The following is an 18,739-nucleotide window of genomic DNA, read 5'->3' on the forward strand; positions in this document are numbered from 1 at the left end:
CGTTGCACAGTACGTGGGAAGCACTGCCATACAATCTCAACCATATATTAGACATTCCGTAATGTTTGTTTGTTCAGTTTTCAAAATCTCAATCAAGAACTGTGCAAACATATTTTTCAAGCGTAGTCTGAAATGGAAGTCGCCAGGTTGAAACAAGTGCCGAGAAGCTCAAGAAAGCTGCTTTCTAATTGGCTGATGTCAACTTCTTGTTAGTCATTTCAGTAGTCGGTCAAAGTTCATGAAAGGTCGTTCTGACGTGACCCGTAATAGGATGTCCTCAGCTCTTTGTTTAGCGACAGCGAGAACCTAGATCTGATTTTAATGAGATTGCCCCACAAGCCAAAGGAACGGAACTCTGCATTGCAGGTTGCATCCCCTTAGAAAACGGCCATCCTTAGAAAACGGCCATTCAAGTGCCAAGCAGAGAAATATCATGGAGGCAATATCTATCACTGGCTCCGAATTCTATGGTCTCCTGGTAGATTATGATCAAATAACCAACGTTCAATAGATCCAATGTATATGTCACCTGTAACCAAGGTTAAATAAACAAACACAAACATGTTACTATGTTTAGTAGCAGTTTACATAAGTAGATTAGTACACACTAAAGTGTTGCTGATATTTTCTTGCAGTAAAAACAGAAACAAGGTCCTTCATCCATATTCATACCACCACAATAACATTCCTACTAACAAATTCATTTCCCGTTTCATGGTGAGGTGAAATGGGGTTTAACGTCACGTCCTAGATTATTGCACATACATAGGGATGTGCCAGCACATGTGTGTGTGGCTGCTTATACTAGTCCGGACTAATGCCAATTGTACAGTGCTAGCTCACTGAGATACCATGTTGCAGTTTAACATGAATACCCCCACTCAGACACAGTATACTGACTCCGAGCCGACCAGTCCTTGTTTTAACCCTTAATGCAAAGTACAAGGCAGGTTAACAACAAGTAGAGTCTTTCAACATCTTTTGGAATGACACCGCTGGGGTTTAAACCCAGGAACCTTCCACTCTACCACTGGACCACAGAGGCGGTCTGGGCGACCATGATGAGTGAGTGAGTAGCAATATTTCAGCAATATCACGGCGGGGAACACCAGAAATGGGCTTCACACATTGTACCCATGTTGGGAGTCGAACCCTGGTCTTCGGCATGACAAGCGAACGCTTAAACCACTAGGCTACCCAAATGCCCGCGACCATGATGAACACAGGTGAAACAAATCACAATAAACAGGAACAGTGGAACAAGTGAACGCCATGCAAACAGGTCTTTCAGCAGGACAAACCTTTCCTGGCAGGAGGCGTGGTCTTTTTGGACCGACCCTTTTTCAGTCCTTTAGTACCTGTGTCATAAGGAATATACATTTCAGAATTCAATATTACAAACTTGTGGTAGAGGCAGAAAGGAACCTTATTTATGTTTAAAAGTGAGTGATCAGCAAATACTGAATGATTCTGGTCCTTTTATAATGTTTGTTTGTTTGTTTGTTGTTTAACGCTGCATTCAACAATATTCCAGCTATATGGAGGTGGTCTGTTAATAATCCAGTCTGGACCAGACAATCCAGTGATTGACATCATGGAGCATCGATCCACGCAATTGGGATACCAGGACATTCATCAACCAAGTCAGCGTGCCTGACCACCCTATCCCGACAGTCGCCTCTTACGACAAGTGTAGTTGCCTTTTAAAGCAAGTATGGGTTGCTGAAGATCTATTCTAACCCGGATCTTCACGGGTCGGTCCATTTACACAGAAGTCAGATATGAACAGTAGAGGTGTAATGATACAGTGGGGTCACGATACGATACATATCCCTATACTATTGGTGCGATACAATTCGTATTACAACACATCACTTTTATCTCAGAAGTTGATTTTCTTCCTTTTCGCAGGACAAACACAACCCTGAATCATTTGTTTTCAAATTTCAGAGTTCGGAGATGGGATGTTGGAGGGCGGAAACATATAGGCTAGAGGGCACTGTTAATGTCATGCTATTTGTAGTCAACCGGGAAATGCTAGACAATCTGCATAGGCTGGAGGTTGAACAGCCTGTTATCATTCACATGTTTTTACACCAATAGAGTGAGTGAGTGAGTATGGTTTTACGCCGCATTTAGCAATATTCCAGCAATATCACGGCGGGGGACACCAGAAATGGGCTTCACACATTGTACCCATGTCGGGAATCTAACCTGGGTCTTCGGCGTAACGAGCAAACGCTTTAACCACTAGGCTACCCGTATATCATATCATATATCATATTTTTTTTACCATCCATAAGTTTTACACAATGGCTGGCTTCAAAGATATATTTTAAGATCATTATCTGCAAAACTGGTGCAAATTAAATTATGGAAAGTTCACAGGGTTCATATTCCAGGTATAGGACGGAGGCCTGTGAAATATTTGAGTCTGAACCAGACAATCCAGAGACTGAAACTATCATTGTTGATTACAATTGTCCACGCCACAGGAGTACGAGGAGAAGCGATCAACAAGTCACCGAGTCGGACCACTCGATCCATTTGTTCGTCTCTTACGACGAGCAAAAGTTGCTAGCGACCATTCACACACGGGAACCCCTGGGTTGTTTTCAACACTGGTTTCAGTACAATATTATTCCACAGCAAACCTGCTTTCCTGCTGTTCTCTTTTCTCGTCACAGATCGCGTAATTCTTCTCTCACATATCTTACGCTTTCCTGAAAATTACCCATCAATGTCTTTCAATATTATTACTTCATAGGACACATCTTCACAAAGGTCATGCACAAGAGAGATGAAGTAGCTGCAATGATCTTAACTTTCTTTTGAAACCATGGTTACAGATCATAACAATGATACAAAATGACTAGGGCTGCAACAAGTCCAAATTTACTTCCCGGGCACCCAACCCCCCATTACACGACCCTACCCAGATACCCAACTCCCCCATTACACAACCCTACCCAGGTACCCAACCCCACCATTACACAACCCTACCCAGATACCCAACCCCCCCCATTACACAACCCTACCCAGGTACCCAACCCCACCATTACACAACCCTACCCAGGTACCCAACCCCCCCATTACACAACCCTACCCAGGTACCCAACCCCCCCATTACACAACCCTACCCAGGTACCCAATCCCCCCAATACACAACCCTACCCGGGTACCCAACCCCCCCATTACACAACCCTACCCAGGTACCCAACCCCCCATTACACAACCCTACCCAGGTACCCAACCCCTCCATTACACAACCCTACCCAGGTACCCAACCCCCCCATTACACAACCCTACCCAGGTACCCAACCCCCCCATTACACAACCCTACCCAGGTACCCAACCCACCCCATTACACAACCCTACCCAGGTACGCAACCCCCCATTATACGACCCTACTCGGGTACCCAACCCCCCATTACACGACCCTACCCTGGCACCCTACCCACCATTACACGACCCTCCCCGATGCACACAACCTCCCCACATTACACGACCCTACGCGGGTACCAAACCCCCCGTTACACCCCTATTACACGACCCTACCTGGGCATCCAACCCACCATTACACGACCCGACCCAGGTGACCAACCCCCCATTACACAACCCTACCTGGGTATCCAAACCCCCATTACACGACCCTGGCAAAATGTATTTAGATACACGAATAAAAACAATCTGGTCATGCATACACTGAAGTTGACTGAAGCTTTATCTTTATTCAAAAATATAAAAGTTAGAAGGAATGCATGAATAGTCAGAAACAAATGCGAACATTAGTCACTTGTCATGTAAGAATGGAGTTGTAGATAATTTGTCTCGTTCAAAAATATTTCATGTGACCAAACACGGGTCCTCGGAGTTCTGTGGGTACACGGGTCCTACACAGTACCCCCCTGACCCGAGTGCCCCAGTTACCCGTCCCAGACCTAAAAAGGACAAAAGATTTTATTTTACATGGGTATTCATGATTCACCGTTACTATGGTTACCTGATTTTAGTTGTAACTTTAGGGTTGACTGTCACCATGGTTACCTGATTTTAGTTGTAACTTTAGGGTTGACTGTCACCATGGTTACCAGATTTTAGTTGTAACTTTAGGGTTGACTGTCACCATGGTTACCTGATTTTAGTTGTAACTTTAGGGTTGACTGTCACCATGGTTACCTGATTTTAGTTGTAACTTTAGGGTTGACTGTCACCATGGTTACCTGATTTTCTTTTCTTGGCATTTATTATTCTTTTGTCTGCAACCTGTTCATGTTCTTCTTGTTTCTTAGCCTCTGCCAACAAACAGTTTTACCGTGTCTAGATCTCCAGCCATGCATCACATATCATAAGCAAATGAGTAAACAGTTGCCATGGTTACACGTTTCATAAACATGACACATTACATATAATGTGAATGAAACAAGAACATGGTTACATGAAAACATCCTAACATAATATGGACATGGTTGCCATGGTTACATATTATTGACATGAAAAGATAATACAATCGGTAGATAAATACCATGGTTACCTGCTATAGTGGTTTCCTGCTTGGAAGCTTTTAGCCTCTTTTCTGCAGCTTGTTCTGAAAATAGATACATATCATCATCATCGAACACAAACTAAAGAGTGAGTGAGTGAGTGAGTGAGTGAGTGAGTGAGTGAGTGAGTGAGCTGGGTTTAACGCCGCTTTTAACAGTATTCCCCAAAACTAATGACAGACATGATATAACAGACAAATACCAAGGGACAGATCATTCGAAATCCAATCTCATTAAAATCAGATCTAAGTTCTTGCTATCGCTAAACAAAGATCTGAGGACATCCCATTACGGGTCACGTCAGAACGGCCTTTTGCGAACTTTGACTGACCAGTGAAATGACTAACAAGAAGTCGACATCAGCCAATTAGAAAGCAGCTTCCTCAAGCTTTACGGCACTCGTTTCAACCTGGTGACTTCCATTTCACACCATGCTTGAAAAATATGTTGACACAGTTATCGATTAAAATTTTGAAAACTGTACAAACGAACAATCCAGGATGTCTAATATATGGTTGAGATTGTATGGCAGTGCTTCCCACATACTTTACAACGCCTCCTCGTTTAAATGTTTATCCAGTGGATGCTAGAGATAGACGATAATTTTGACAAAATCAGTTGTACGGGTCATAACAGTCGTTCGGAATACACTGTGTTAACAGTTTCGAGGTTGTATGATTAGAAAACACATTCCGATTGTCACTTTCATGATTTGGTTGATTGGTCGGATGAAAAGTCGTTTTGACGTGAACCGTAATGGGATGTCCTCAGATCTTTGTTTAGCGATAGCGAGAACTAAGATCTGATTTTAATGAGATCGTTCGAAATCTTGTCTTGTCATTTTGTTCATTTGGTTGCATACCAAACATATTTTGTCAGGGCTCCAGATCAGTTTTGGAGCCATGGAGTATTTACTCATGTTATCATTCACATTGTGCATCGAATGTTTTCTTCGGGTCTTCAATTTACGTAAAGTCCTTGATCCAGTCTATTGGGTATTCTTGAAAAATGAATAGACCTTTTCTTAAAATAATTCTGTATAAAATGAGTGAGTGAGTGAGTTTGATTTTACACCGCTTTTAACAATATTCCAGCAATATCACGGCTGGGGACACCAGGAATGGGCTTCACACATTGTACCCATGTCGGGAATCGAACCCAGGTCTTCGGCGTGACGAGCGAACGCTTTAACCACTAGGCTACCCGACCTCCCCCTATACAAAATGCTGTTCAGGTGACTCACTCACTCACACATATTTGCATCTGTTCATGGCTGCCCAAAACGATGTTCCCTTTTACCGGTAATTACCAGTTTTTAACCAGTAAAATTAGGCTTGGACTGGTAATTCATGTGACTGCAAGTCCCTGTAGACCAGCAAATAGAGTAGCTTATAAATCTTTGTTGTTGAACAAAACATTGGTGATATTCATACAAGTATATATTTCGAACAAAGTCAGCTTGCCTAACCATCAAGCTTTCCCTTTGTTTAATTTTAGTGCAAGGAAATAACATTTTCGCTTTCCTTCAAGGTTATATAAATATTTCTGGCGACTTAGTCTCAAACCAAAGTGAAGTATTCAAAAAAAAGAGAGGGAAAATTGAGACTGAACTTTGCAGGAATGACGTGTAGATGTCTTCAGAGATGAAATCATTGCATTTGTCAGCTATGAACGTACACAGCATCAAACATGATGTTGAAAGAATTCAAACCAGGTAATTGTCATACATTTTTTAAATGTTGAAAGTTCGGACATACAAAAACTTGGGGGGACTGGTAATTTGCCAGTTGCCAGTCCACCAGTTTCAAAAGCCAGCGGGAACACGGCCAAGTGGGTCACATGTCACATACCGGTAATCTCACAACTGTGATGTACATATCTAATTAACAATAAGCAAGATGTATTTTCTTATGCATAATTCACGGCAGTAGAGTGCATGTATCTTGAGGCCTACATTTGATCAGTAAATACAAACCAGAAAAGACACACAGGAACACAACATTGAGAAGACTACTTTCAATTTATCATGCACAGTGTTGTTAACCAATTTAGTTTTTTTAATTTCTTTAGGCTAAAAAACATAATTGTCTGGGTTCTCAGGCATCGCCGCATCATCATTTCGTTTTTATTTCCATCTTTTAAAACAAATAAAAGAATCCTAAAACTTAAAAACAATGTGATCCAATATAGCACACAGTTACTTCCCTTTAGAGGCGCACTGCTTTACTGCGCATCTTGTGTTATGGTCATGGCGGCAAGAGGAGTAGGAATCCAAGGTTGACGGTGCAGAAGTGTTTATGTGGTTACATACTAGTTCGATCTCATTAAAATCAGATCTTAGTTCTCGCAACCGCTGAACAAAGATCTGAGGACATCCCATTAGGGGTCACGTCAGAACGACCTTTCAACCGACCAATCAGTGCGTCACTTACCAGATCATGAAAGTGACAGTCGGAATGTGATTTCTAATCATGCAGCCTCGAAAACCTTAAAACAGGATATTCCGAAGGATAGTTACGGGCTTAATGACTGTATCTATACAATCTAGACCATATGTTAGCCATTCCAGAATGTTCTTTTGTTCAGGTTTCAAATTTTATATCGAGAAATTGACAAAATGTTTCGAAATTTGAATTTTAAATTAGTTCTGTAAAGCACAAGAAAGCTGCCTTCTGATTGGCTTATGTCAACATCTTGTCAGCAATTCCATTGGTCGGTCAGAGTTTGCGAAAGGTTGGTCTGACGTGACCCGTAATGGGATGTCCTCAGATCTTTGTTTAGCGGCAGCGAGAACTAATACCTGATTTTAATGAGATTGATACTAATTTGAACAAGTCATTGCCTGAGAACCAATTCATTTATCCTTTTAAGCTATATCGAACAACTCAACTCATTGGGACATGCTATTATGTTGCAAGTATGGAGCTGATCTGGAACCAAAAAATGACTAATTGTAGCTATAAAGGCATGTCAACTATGGCTTCAGTGCAACACTGAAGGTGTAAACAAACATCACAAAGTTCACCAACCTCCCTCTAGGATCTGGTTGACACATCGGACAACCAGCTTGTCTTCTGTCAGACAGAAACCATGGCTCTCATGTGTGTTGATGATGTCCGACAAAATGTATTCACAATGGTTGGGAAAGATGGCTTTCAGTCTATCCAGAGCTTTCTCCTTGAGCTCCGTCATGTCTCTAGTCTGTTCTCAAACATCCATCTGGAACAGAAGCTTTTAAAATCATACCTACAGACAACTGTTTCTGCATTTAGAAAGTGAGCTGCTTGTCTGTTTTATGTTTAGGGTGGCAGTTTTATTTAAAAGGAGGTTCACTCGAACACTACTTTGAACACTATTCCAGTTATAAACTGAACAAAAGCAGTTAAGAGGCATGAATATCTTGGGGGATATATTTTCATAGTCAAGCTTTTTGGGGTTAGTATATCACTGCATGTCAGCTTAACGTGGGAGGACAACCCAAAGTGATGCTGGACATTTAGCGCCACCAGTGGCTATTACGAAGTATGTCCCTTCCATGTTGCTCCTATTGACCAATCAGATTCCACCTCTCAGTCTCATTACACTTGCACTTCAAACAAAATGGCGGCGCCCAGTCAAGATGATGTGATCGATAATCAAGATCTATATTTCAACAAAACAGTTTCTTTGAGTTTCTTTAAATGGTACGATATATACAAAAATTTCATGATCCCTAGTTTTTTTCATTCAGTACATCACTGTATGTCAGTTTAATGTGGGAGGAAAACCCAAAGTGATGTTGGACATTTACAACTTTGGCGGATACCAAAAAACATGAGTATGGTTCAGATAAACAATAATAATCGGTGAATACGGAACAAACACTGACCAAAACAACTTCATTATTTTGAAGACAAATGAAATAAAATATTATTGATACCCACAAATTTTGACAAGGAGCATTATTATTGATTACAACTTCTTTATGAAACATACATAACATTTCAGGGGAACTTCTTCCCCTTCATCAGGTGAATGATGGATGGCCAAGAAGCAGCCCTGACAAGTTGTAATGAAGACGTTGTAATCCTGTTTTTGTCTGTCTGTTTGTTGTTTAACGCTGCATTCAGCAATATTCCAGCTATATGATGGCGGTGTATAAATAAACGAGTCTGGACCAGGCAATCCAGTGATTGACATCATGAGCATCGAACCATGCAATTGGGATACGATGACATGCATCAACCAAGTCAGTGAGTCTGACCACCCGATCCCGTCAGTCGCCTCTTACGACAAGCATAGTCGCCTTTTACAGCAAGCATATTCTACCCCGGATCTTCACAGGTGAAATCCTGAATACTCCTTGTCATCCAACTTCTAAATGCCTATAAAGACTTCCTCCACAATCTGTTTTCATTTTCATTCCAAAATTTGACTTTAGAAATGAATAATACACAAGGATTAATTTTTCAAAATTACTCAATAAATACAACCACCAAACAATTATAATCACTCTCATTATAATAATTAAAACAGTTCATGTGTTAGTGACAAGTGACAAGTGTATTTGCGCATGAGGCCACATAGTGTTGCATATACAAAAATGCATAAAGTGCGCTATTTCGAAACATATATACTACTCAAAAGAAGTTAAGGATCACCTGATTCTTTCATATTACTATAGATAATCTCTCATGTCATGACAGATTAACTTTACCATTATGAAAGAATCGGGTGATCCTTAACTTCTTTTGAGTAGTATATATCGATAAGGTGCTTATCTGGGTAGGTTTCTTTTTAGACATAAAGATACAGTTTTAATAACTGCAGGGTTACTGATGCTGAAGAGAAGCTGGGATAATTTATCAATGGAAGGATTAGTATAATAATAGGGCAGCAAAAACATTTCTCTACTCGATTGAAAATAAGGACATTCCAAGAGAAAATGAAACTCATCATCAATTGAACATGTATAACAGTTTATACACAAAACATTTTTTGTGGTTTAGTACAAAAAGTGAGTGTGATGTGAGTGTGATGTGAGCGTGATGTGAGTGTGATGTGAGTGTGATGTGAGTGTGATGTGAGCGTGATGTGAGGGTGATGTGAGTGTGATGTGTGTGATGTGAGTGTGATGTGAGTGTGATGTGAGTGTGATGTGTGTGATGTGAGTGTGATGTGAGCGTGATGTAATCGTGATGTGAGCGTGATGTGAGTGTGATGTGAGCGTGATGTGAGTGTGATGTGAGTGTGATGTGAGCGTGATGTGAGTGTGATGTGAGCGTGATGTGAGCGTGATGTGAGTGTGATGTGAGTGTGATGTGAGTGTGATGTGAGTGTGATGTGAGCGTGATGTGAGTGTGATGTGAGTGTGATGTGAGCGTGATGTGAGTTCATAACACTCATACCTCTTATATCAATGCAACTATAATATCAACATGCCCCAAAATGTTTATACTGCACTTTCAACTTATGTGATGCATAACGAAATTTGCAATATATTCTCAATAAATCTCAAAAAGGAAATAGTTATATTATGTTTGTTTGTTTGTTTGTTTAACGCCACATTCAGCCATATTTCAGCTATATGACTGCGGTATGTAAATAATCGAGTCTGGACCAGACGATCCAGTGATTGACATCAAGAGCATCAATCTACGTAATTGGGATACGATGACATGCATCAACCACATCAGCAAGCCTGACCACCTGATCCCATTAGTTGCCCTTACGACAAACATAGTCGCCTTTCACGGCAAGCATGGGTTGCTGAAGACCTATTCTACACCGGATCTTCACGGGTCAATTCTATTATGTACACATATCAGATGATCTATCAAAATATTCTCATGCACTTGAAACATTATCTATGCATTAGATGTCTAACTTAAGGTGGTATCAACATTGCAATATTGAATTCACATTGTCATCTGTGCTTCTATGTTCCATGTGCCTTCCCTTGTGTTGCACATTAAAATGTCTCTGATAAAATAACAAAAACGACACATTGGGTGAAAAAAAGTATTAGACAAAGTGTATTGGATGAGGAAAACTTTGAACAGAAATGTATTTCCATAACACAAAAATTATACTATGTACAAATGATAGATGGAAATTGGAGGGATTGCATGTGAACTGTCTTCCTCACTGACTAACCTATGGTTAAATGGGTTATAGTCAAAACAGCCTTATATCAGAACGACCACAAACCCATAATGATTGGTATCGTTATTATTTTAAACCAAAACGCTCTGACAATAGAAATTGGAAATTTCATTGTTTTTATTCAAAATTACTTCATTCGTGAGTGGTAAAGCTCTGTGTCAACTAAATACACCATCTGAGTTGTGGAACATATGTGCCTCAAACAATGGAGTAAAGGTACAATGAACTGTGATATAGATCTGAGATTGAGAACTGTGTGAACAGAAGTCCCATCTTCCCAGGCAAAGGAATTAACTGACTGTAAAAGTTCATTTATTAAACTGTTCAGTGTATTCTATTCTAAACTAAATGCCTATGGCGGTTAGATAGGGAAAACCTCCTGTCATCAGGGAAATACAGGTTACCTCTACTACAAAGCCATAGAATTAGTTATGTAACATTAATATGAATTTGGGACATTTTTAATACCAATTTGCTGCAGACACTACAGTTATCTTTCTTTGCAATATTCAGTGTCATTACCAGTGAAAAATATTTGAATGGTTTCAGAATAACAAGGCTTGTGGTGCCATATTGCTCACAAATGGAGTGACATGTCCTTTCAAGTTACATAAATGTCTTTTTCAGGGTCAGTGGACCACGATTGATGATGAGAAGTGTTAGAAACGACCATGAACGTTATCTAACACAACAAAAATGGATATATGAGAACCATACAAATATTCTAGTTCCATCAGAGACCATATAATAGATTATATGGTCTCTGGTTCCATACATTAATGTCAACAAACAACTGAAACGGCAAACTAGTTCGGAGTATAATTTTTGGCCTAAATTCGATCAGTATCACTGATGGTACTACTCATTGTGTACTTGAACAAATCAGCCATTGGTTTCACGGATAACGTTGCAATTCTTCATGGGAAATACATAGAAATCGGGGCCTCCTCAAAGTGCGAAAAGAGTTAAAGAAAATGAATCTCCGAACTTGAATGAAATCGAAACTACGGAGGGTGCTAGCCTAACAAGCTTCGTGGATATGTCAAATCACCTGAAAGCGTTTCTTTAAGTCGCTTTATTGCAATGTAAATTAATTTGTCTCGGAATACATCAGTCGTTCTTCTACTGTCAATCAAACGTTTGTAGTCAAGTCTCAGCTGATACCTTGACGTTTTGAAAGCGGAAATTTCATAACCGGAAGTTTCATCACCGCTCGAAATATACTAAAAGTCGCGTTTATATTTAACCGAACGCAGATTCTTGCTTATCCGTTGTTGTTAGGTTAAAGCGATCGCTCATCACGCAGAAGGCCGGGGTTAAATTCCTCCAAGTGGGGGCAATTTTTGCGAAGTCCATTTCCCTTAGTCGTGCCATAAACCTATCATCGTGGGTTCGAATCTCAGTTCGTTCTGTTCATGTTTCTGTTTCTCTGCGCCATAGCTATGCTCGTGCGTTTCTCCAAGTGGTTTTCAGGCTCACCTATAACGTGACGCGTGATATAATTGTCATACTGTTTGAAGTGCCTTTTAACCCCACTTACTCACTCATATTTCAAATAAATACAGAAATAACCACTTTATTTGTTTGATATTCATTCCATATTCCTGAGCCCCTGTTACAGATAAGACCAGGCACCGATGGTAGTGCCCGGCTTAAGTAAGAGTGAGTGAGTATGGTTTTACGCCGCGTTTAGCAATATTCCAGCAATATCACGGCGGGGGCACCAGAAATAGGCTTCACACATTGTACCCATGTCGGGAATCGAACCCGGGTCTTCGGCGTGACGAGCGAACGTTTTAACCACTAGGCTATCCGACCGCCCCGGCTAAAGTAAGAAGGGATGTAAAGACACTGTTAAACAACACAAGAAAAATTATCAAATCTGAAATAAATTTCAGAACCTGCATTAATTTTGTTGATTTAGTAACATTGATATAAGAGGTATGAATTCTGTGAACTGAGGTCACACTCACTCACTCACTCACTCACTAAGCCAAAAAACGGTAAATAAAGTGAAAAACCAAAACAGAAATTTAAGTAAACAGAAACAATGTACACTACATCTAGATCACTGAACTCCAGAAGCAGACAGATCCAATGTTTAATGTGACTACAATTTAACATACTTTTCAATTCTTTAACTTATAATAAACACTGTTGAACAATAGGTCCTCTATACCACCAGTATATTTTCTCCTTGAAACAAAACAGGATAAGCTGAAGGTCAAATTTCATATTGTACGTGGCTATGTGGAAACTTTTTATAAAGTAAGCTTAGCAGAGATTGCTAAAAATATTGAACTTGTTTACACTCCCATAATACGTGAGTAAAACAGCATAAAGTGCTATCCCATAATCTTAGATATTTGATAGAGTCCTGTGGATAATTCCGAACTGAAACCATCTCAATATGGTATCTAAAATAGTCTTAAGTCTCAAAGTTTCTTCCCATTCGATCTCAGCAAGAACGCATTCATCCCACTTATGGTTAAATTTGAGGTTAGTATCAGATGCATTCAAGGTAAAATATTAAAAATAACAATAATAATAACTCCTTTCATAACAGACACCAATTTCCTCACAACAGGAAGATCATTAAATTGGGCAAAAGATGGGTGTTTAGTTATTTTCAACTTATCTCGGTATTGCTTCATATCTTTGATTAACCCATGATAATGAAGGTTGGTGACATTGAGTTCAAAATGTTTGGCTCAAGTCTAATTACAACTATAAGATTGCTACGCGATAAATCACAAAGAACAATGGAGAAGGTTTATCTAACGAGAAGACATTGTTCTATCATGACGTCATTTCTGGAGATTCGAACAATCGCATCCAAAGGTGGGAGAGATATGACAATCGGTGTTGGGAACAAAGGTGCAAATAATCGACGTACGATTTATAAGAATACGCGGGAAAGAATGTATGACTTCGTCTGAAATTGTGATCAAAGCGGCAACTCACTCACGCACTTATCGGAATATTGTGATTTGAAACCTGTTTGACCAATCAGAATCGAGTATTTTCAAAGGTATTTATTCAATGACGCTGATACTAATGTCAACACCTACTGGGTGAGATACAGTTAGCACTTTTCTGAAGACGATATGACTTTATAATACCGATATTGTTTTGTATTTTTTTCAAAATGAGTGTTATGTCCCACCAGCCTTGATCGCCTCCGTGGTCTAGGGGTAGCGCGCCCGCCCGGGGAGCAAAAGGTTCGGGGTTCGATCCCCGACCGCGTTATACCAAAAGACGTTTGAAGGTGGTATTACTTTTCGTTGTAACCCTGTCTAGCGGCATTAAGGGGCTCAAACAAGGACTGGTCAGTATACTGTGTCTGTGTGGTGTATTCATGTTAAACTGCGGCATGGTATCTCAGTGCTAGCACTCTAAATCGGCATCAGTCCGGACTAGCACACACACACACACACACACACACACGTGCATGCATGTTGCTATATACTATTTAAGTGCAATAACCTTGGACGCGACGTTAAACCCCACTTCACTCACCAGCATTTGTAGATAACTGTTTGATTGACATTCTCGAAGTTGGTGAGTAAGTAAGAAAACGTACTTTTTAGATAACAACTTTTGGTTTGTTGCATATTGCGACGTTTCGATGTAAATTCTTACATCGTATACTTGGCTAAATCCAATTATCTGTATGCTACTTGTTATCTTTTACCTGCTGTTGTCAATGTTAATCTGGGGGCACGGGTGGCCCAGATGTCTAAGGCGCCGCGATTCGCTGTGCAGAGATGCGTCCCTTGGGCACGCCCGACACGATGATTGTTGGTTCGAATCCCGGTTCGCCCCGATTATGTTTCTAGGTTTGTCAGCACCATACCCATGCTCGTGGGTTTCACCAAAGTCTGAGACCTGCATCACTTCAGGCTTTCCTCACATATTAAGGTGGCACGCCGCGATATAACTGTAATACTGTTAAAAGCGGTGTTAAACCCAACTCACTCACTCACTCACTCACTCACTCACTCAATGTTAATCTGCTGCTCATCACAACATGACAATGCATATATAGCTCTCATCACTTGGTTGTTCTCACACCAGCTTCATAACGGTGTAAGAATCTACATCGAAACGTCGCTTTATGCAATAAACAAGAAGTTGTTATCAATAAAGTTGTACGTTTTCTCACTTACTATTCCTATATTATTGCTATTTCTATTCCTTCTCCTATCACTGTTAATTACCCCGGCCTCCAGTTTACCTATCACTGCTAATCACCCTCGGCCTCCTGTTTACCCATCACTGCTAATTACCCCAGGCCTCTTGTTTACCCATCGCTGCTAATTACCCTCGGCCTCCCGTTTACCCATCACTGCTAATTACCCCGGCCTCCCGTTTACCTATCACTGCTAATTACCCTCGGCCTCCTGTTTATCCATCACTGCTAATTACCCCGACCTCCTGTTTACCCATCACTACTAATTACCCCGGCCTCCCGTTTACCTATCACTGCTAATTACCCTCGGCCTCCTGTTTATCAATCACTGCTAATTACCCTCGGCCTCCCGTTTACCCATCACTGCTAATTACCCTCGGCCTCCCGTTTACCTATCACTGCTAATTACCCCGCCCTCCTGTTTACCTATCACTGCTAATTACCCTCGGCCTCCTGTTTATCCATCACTGCTAATTACCCCGACCTCCTGTTTACCCATCACTACTAATTACCCCGGCCTCCCGTTTACCTATCACTGCTAATTACCCTCGGCCTCCTGTTTACTCATCACTGCTAATTACCCTCGGCCTCCCGTTTACCTATCACTGCTAATTACCCTCGGCCTCCCGTTTACCTATCACTGCTAATTACCCTCGGCCTCCCGTTTACCCATCACTGCTAATTACCCCGGCCTCCTGTTTACTCATCACTGCTAATTACCCCGGCCTCCTGTTTACCTATCACTGCTAATTACCCTCGGCCTCCCGTTTACCTATCACTGCTAATTACCTTCGGCCTCCCGTTTACCCATCACTGCTAATTACCCCGGCCTCCTGTTTACTCATCACTGCTAATTACCCCGGCCTCCTGTTTACCTATCACTGCTAATTACCCTCGGTCTCCCGTTTACCTATCAATGCTAATTACCCTCGGCCTCCCGTTTACCCATCACTGCTAATTACACTCGGCCTCCCGTTTACCTATCACTGCCATGGCCATTTACCTGTCAGCGATAATTTAGTCCTGGGTTCCAGTTGCCAGAACTATCAGCGCTAATTACTGTAAAGTGTCATCTTCCCGAGGCAAGAGAGTTAACTGACTATAAAACTCCATCTTCCAACCTTGCCGAAATATGCTGGTATTATGGAGTTACATTTTTGGCTGGACTAACGAGTCGATGCATAGTCCAATCAAAATCGCGCACCGAAGTCGAAATCCGGTTCGTAAACTGTCGTGCAGATTTCGATCGACTGCGTGATTTGCAAAGCAGGTGCACCGCCAACTCGTTGTCAGTAGATATTTTCCAAATCTGTACATGTTTTTAATCAAGGTGCTCGCGTGATTTGATGCATTTCGCGATGTAAGACCCGTTTTATCACAGTATAGATCCTGAAATTATCGATCAGATCGTCCTGACTGGGCGCCACCATTTTGTGTGAAGCAAACACAAGTGATACGAGAGGTGGAACCTGATTGGTAGGCTTAGCAGGGACATAACTGGTAATAGCCACTGGTGGCGCTACGATCTAGCCCAGTAATTCCAGCTTAGCTCGGCAAGGGAATCTACTGCTAATCGCCTATCAGCGCCAATTATCTGTTGGCTTCCCTTGTTAAGTTTCCATCTTTTGTTATCTTATTATTAGTTCTGACATGTACAGATATGCTCTCTGACTCATATCATTCATTCACCTAAAAAAGGAGTAAGCATATACTCCGAAACGTTGTGTTCCTCGGTGGCCTAGTGGTTAAAGCGTTCGCTCGTCACGCCGATTCCCGACAAGGGTACAATGTGTGAAGCCCATTTCTGGAGTCCCCCGCCGTGATATTGCAGGAATATTGCTAAAAGCGGCGTAAAATCTCACTCACTCACATGTGTTCCTCATAATAAAGAAGTTGACATCCATAAATTCTCTTCTTTAATAAACCAGAAGTTGTTATCCATTAAGTTGTACGTTTTCTTACTTGTTCATTTCGCTTCGTCCAATTATCTGTATGCTAATTTGTACTTGTTATCTGTTACCTGAATATCACAACATTTCGTGCATATATACCTCTCACCACGTGGTTGTTGTCATTCAAGCTTGATAGTGGTGTAAGAAGCTACATCGACACGTGGCTATATGCAATAAACCAGATGCTTACGTTTTCTTAATAGTATATGTGACTCCATAAAGTTGTACGTTTTCTCAATTGTAAATGACCCTCGTTCTTTAAAACAATCTCATTAAAATCAGATCTTAAGTTCTGGCTGCCGCGATAGCGAGAACTAAGATCTGATTTTAATGAGATTGTCTTTAAAACAACCACCTACCCATGATCATACGCATGTTTCGTGGAGTTAATGGCTACAAAAGACACATGTATTACATCATATGGGTAACGTGCCACATATACAATGTCGACGGGGTATCTTTTCTGACGCGGCCCCGACTTTCAACCTTTACGTGAAACGCCCAGAAAGCCATGCTGGAGTTAACATGTTACGATTAACATCAGAATATGACGTAACAGTGACCGATAGCGGACTGTTGCAGCAGGGATCAAATTTTGGGTATTTGAACAAGAAACTGTCATGCATTTATTTATCTACTGTCCACATGTACAAAAGTTAGGGTACCGTTATACAAAGCGATCTTAGTGCTAAGGTGATCGTAACTCCCAAATCTTAACATAGACTTACGTCAGTCGTAGCGCTAAGGTTGTTTTGTACAACGGCACCCTGGACTGACCTGAATACATTCCATAATGATTCTGTGAGAAATATAGTTTCTTTTCACAAGTTTGGAGTTGAATCAAAACATACCATGGTTAATCATACAATCGAGGCGGCAAAGATTATATCCGTATATTTAGTATAAAAGCCATGGAACCATTTATAAACATCCTGAAGGATATTTTCAGGATTGTAAAATACATAGCCATAGGGAATAATAACACTCCCAATTTCAACAATAAGTGTCAAGAACTGATGAGCAAATTATTATGTTTGTAAACATATATATCTGGTATACAACAACACCCCATAATGCTGTAACATGAGTATATATTGCAAATGGTCGTATTATATGATGTCAACAATGTAGAGATTCCTGGAATGAATAATATGTAGTGAAAAAAAAGTGTTGGTGTTTTTTATTTGGTGGGGGTGTAATTGAGGGAGTGTGTGGTGTGGTGCGCCGGGTCCGGGGGTGGGGGGTGGGGGGGGGGGGGGGGGGGGGGGGTGGGGGTGGGGTGGGGGGTGAGGGTGAGAGGGGTCGAGGGTGGTCTATGAAGGGATTTGACTGCACCCCTTCTGATCCGTAATATGATGAGCTCGAGGGTACGAAAATTAAGTTGAAATGGGGATACTATTATTATCGGATGAAATTAACGTCTTCCTTCAGATGTGGGGATTCTTATTTTAAAATATATTTTTGAACCACAAATGTTATAATGTCTGCCGTAAGCCTATGTCAATTATACGATCGTCTTACGGCTAGACCCTGAACGCACACCCCACGTACCCAGCGTTATGCCACAATAAGCTGATAATGATATTTTTATCTTTTTGTGAGGGGTGGGTGGGGTGCGTGGGCTTAAAATTCAAATCTGAGGTATTTTAATTTTTCATATTTTTTCAAAGCAACTGTTCTAGACATCTGCGTACATTAACTGTCGACGCGTGGGTTACACGAATCGTGACTATTGTGTTGGACAATGCTTACTTGTGTATGGCACATTTCATCAAGTACAGGGAGAAGGGAGCACAAATTGCGGTTGTCTTCATCTGTAGATACACAATACAATTATACATGAGGCTGGGTGTTTGGTGGTGAGGCGGGTTGGGTAATAATATTTTCACAAAGACCTCAGCATCGAA

General features: G+C 41.0%; 1 protein-coding gene across 2 annotated transcripts in view; it reads right to left on the reverse strand.

Annotated features, from left to right (window-relative positions):
* LOC139462201 (uncharacterized) overlaps nucleotides 1-11,881 on the reverse strand; it is a 42,588-nt gene extending 30,707 nt beyond the window's left edge. Inside the window, exons 1-6 of one of the 2 annotated variants that reach the window (XM_071243775.1) lie at nucleotides 11,740-11,881; nucleotides 7,574-7,763; nucleotides 4,535-4,588; nucleotides 4,224-4,295; nucleotides 2,655-2,723; nucleotides 1,302-1,358 (exon numbers count right to left, since the gene is read on the reverse strand). In XM_071243775.1, the coding sequence (XP_071099876.1) occupies nucleotides 1,302-1,358; nucleotides 2,655-2,723; nucleotides 4,224-4,295; nucleotides 4,535-4,588; nucleotides 7,574-7,736 (415 nt within the window). In that variant the 5' untranslated portion in view covers nucleotides 7,737-7,763; nucleotides 11,740-11,881. The remainder of the gene's footprint in view (nucleotides 1-1,301; nucleotides 1,359-2,654; nucleotides 2,724-4,223; nucleotides 4,296-4,534; nucleotides 4,589-7,573; nucleotides 7,764-11,739) is intronic. The other variant, XM_071243776.1, reaches the window with a different exon arrangement.
* Nucleotides 11,882-18,739: the final 6,858 nt, after the last annotated feature.

This window comes from Haliotis cracherodii, unplaced genomic scaffold (assembly GCF_022045235.1).
Source record: "Haliotis cracherodii isolate W230 unplaced genomic scaffold, xgHalCrac1.p SCAF_15, whole genome shotgun sequence".
NCBI classification, from domain to species: Eukaryota; Metazoa; Mollusca; class Gastropoda; order Lepetellida; family Haliotidae; genus Haliotis; species Haliotis cracherodii.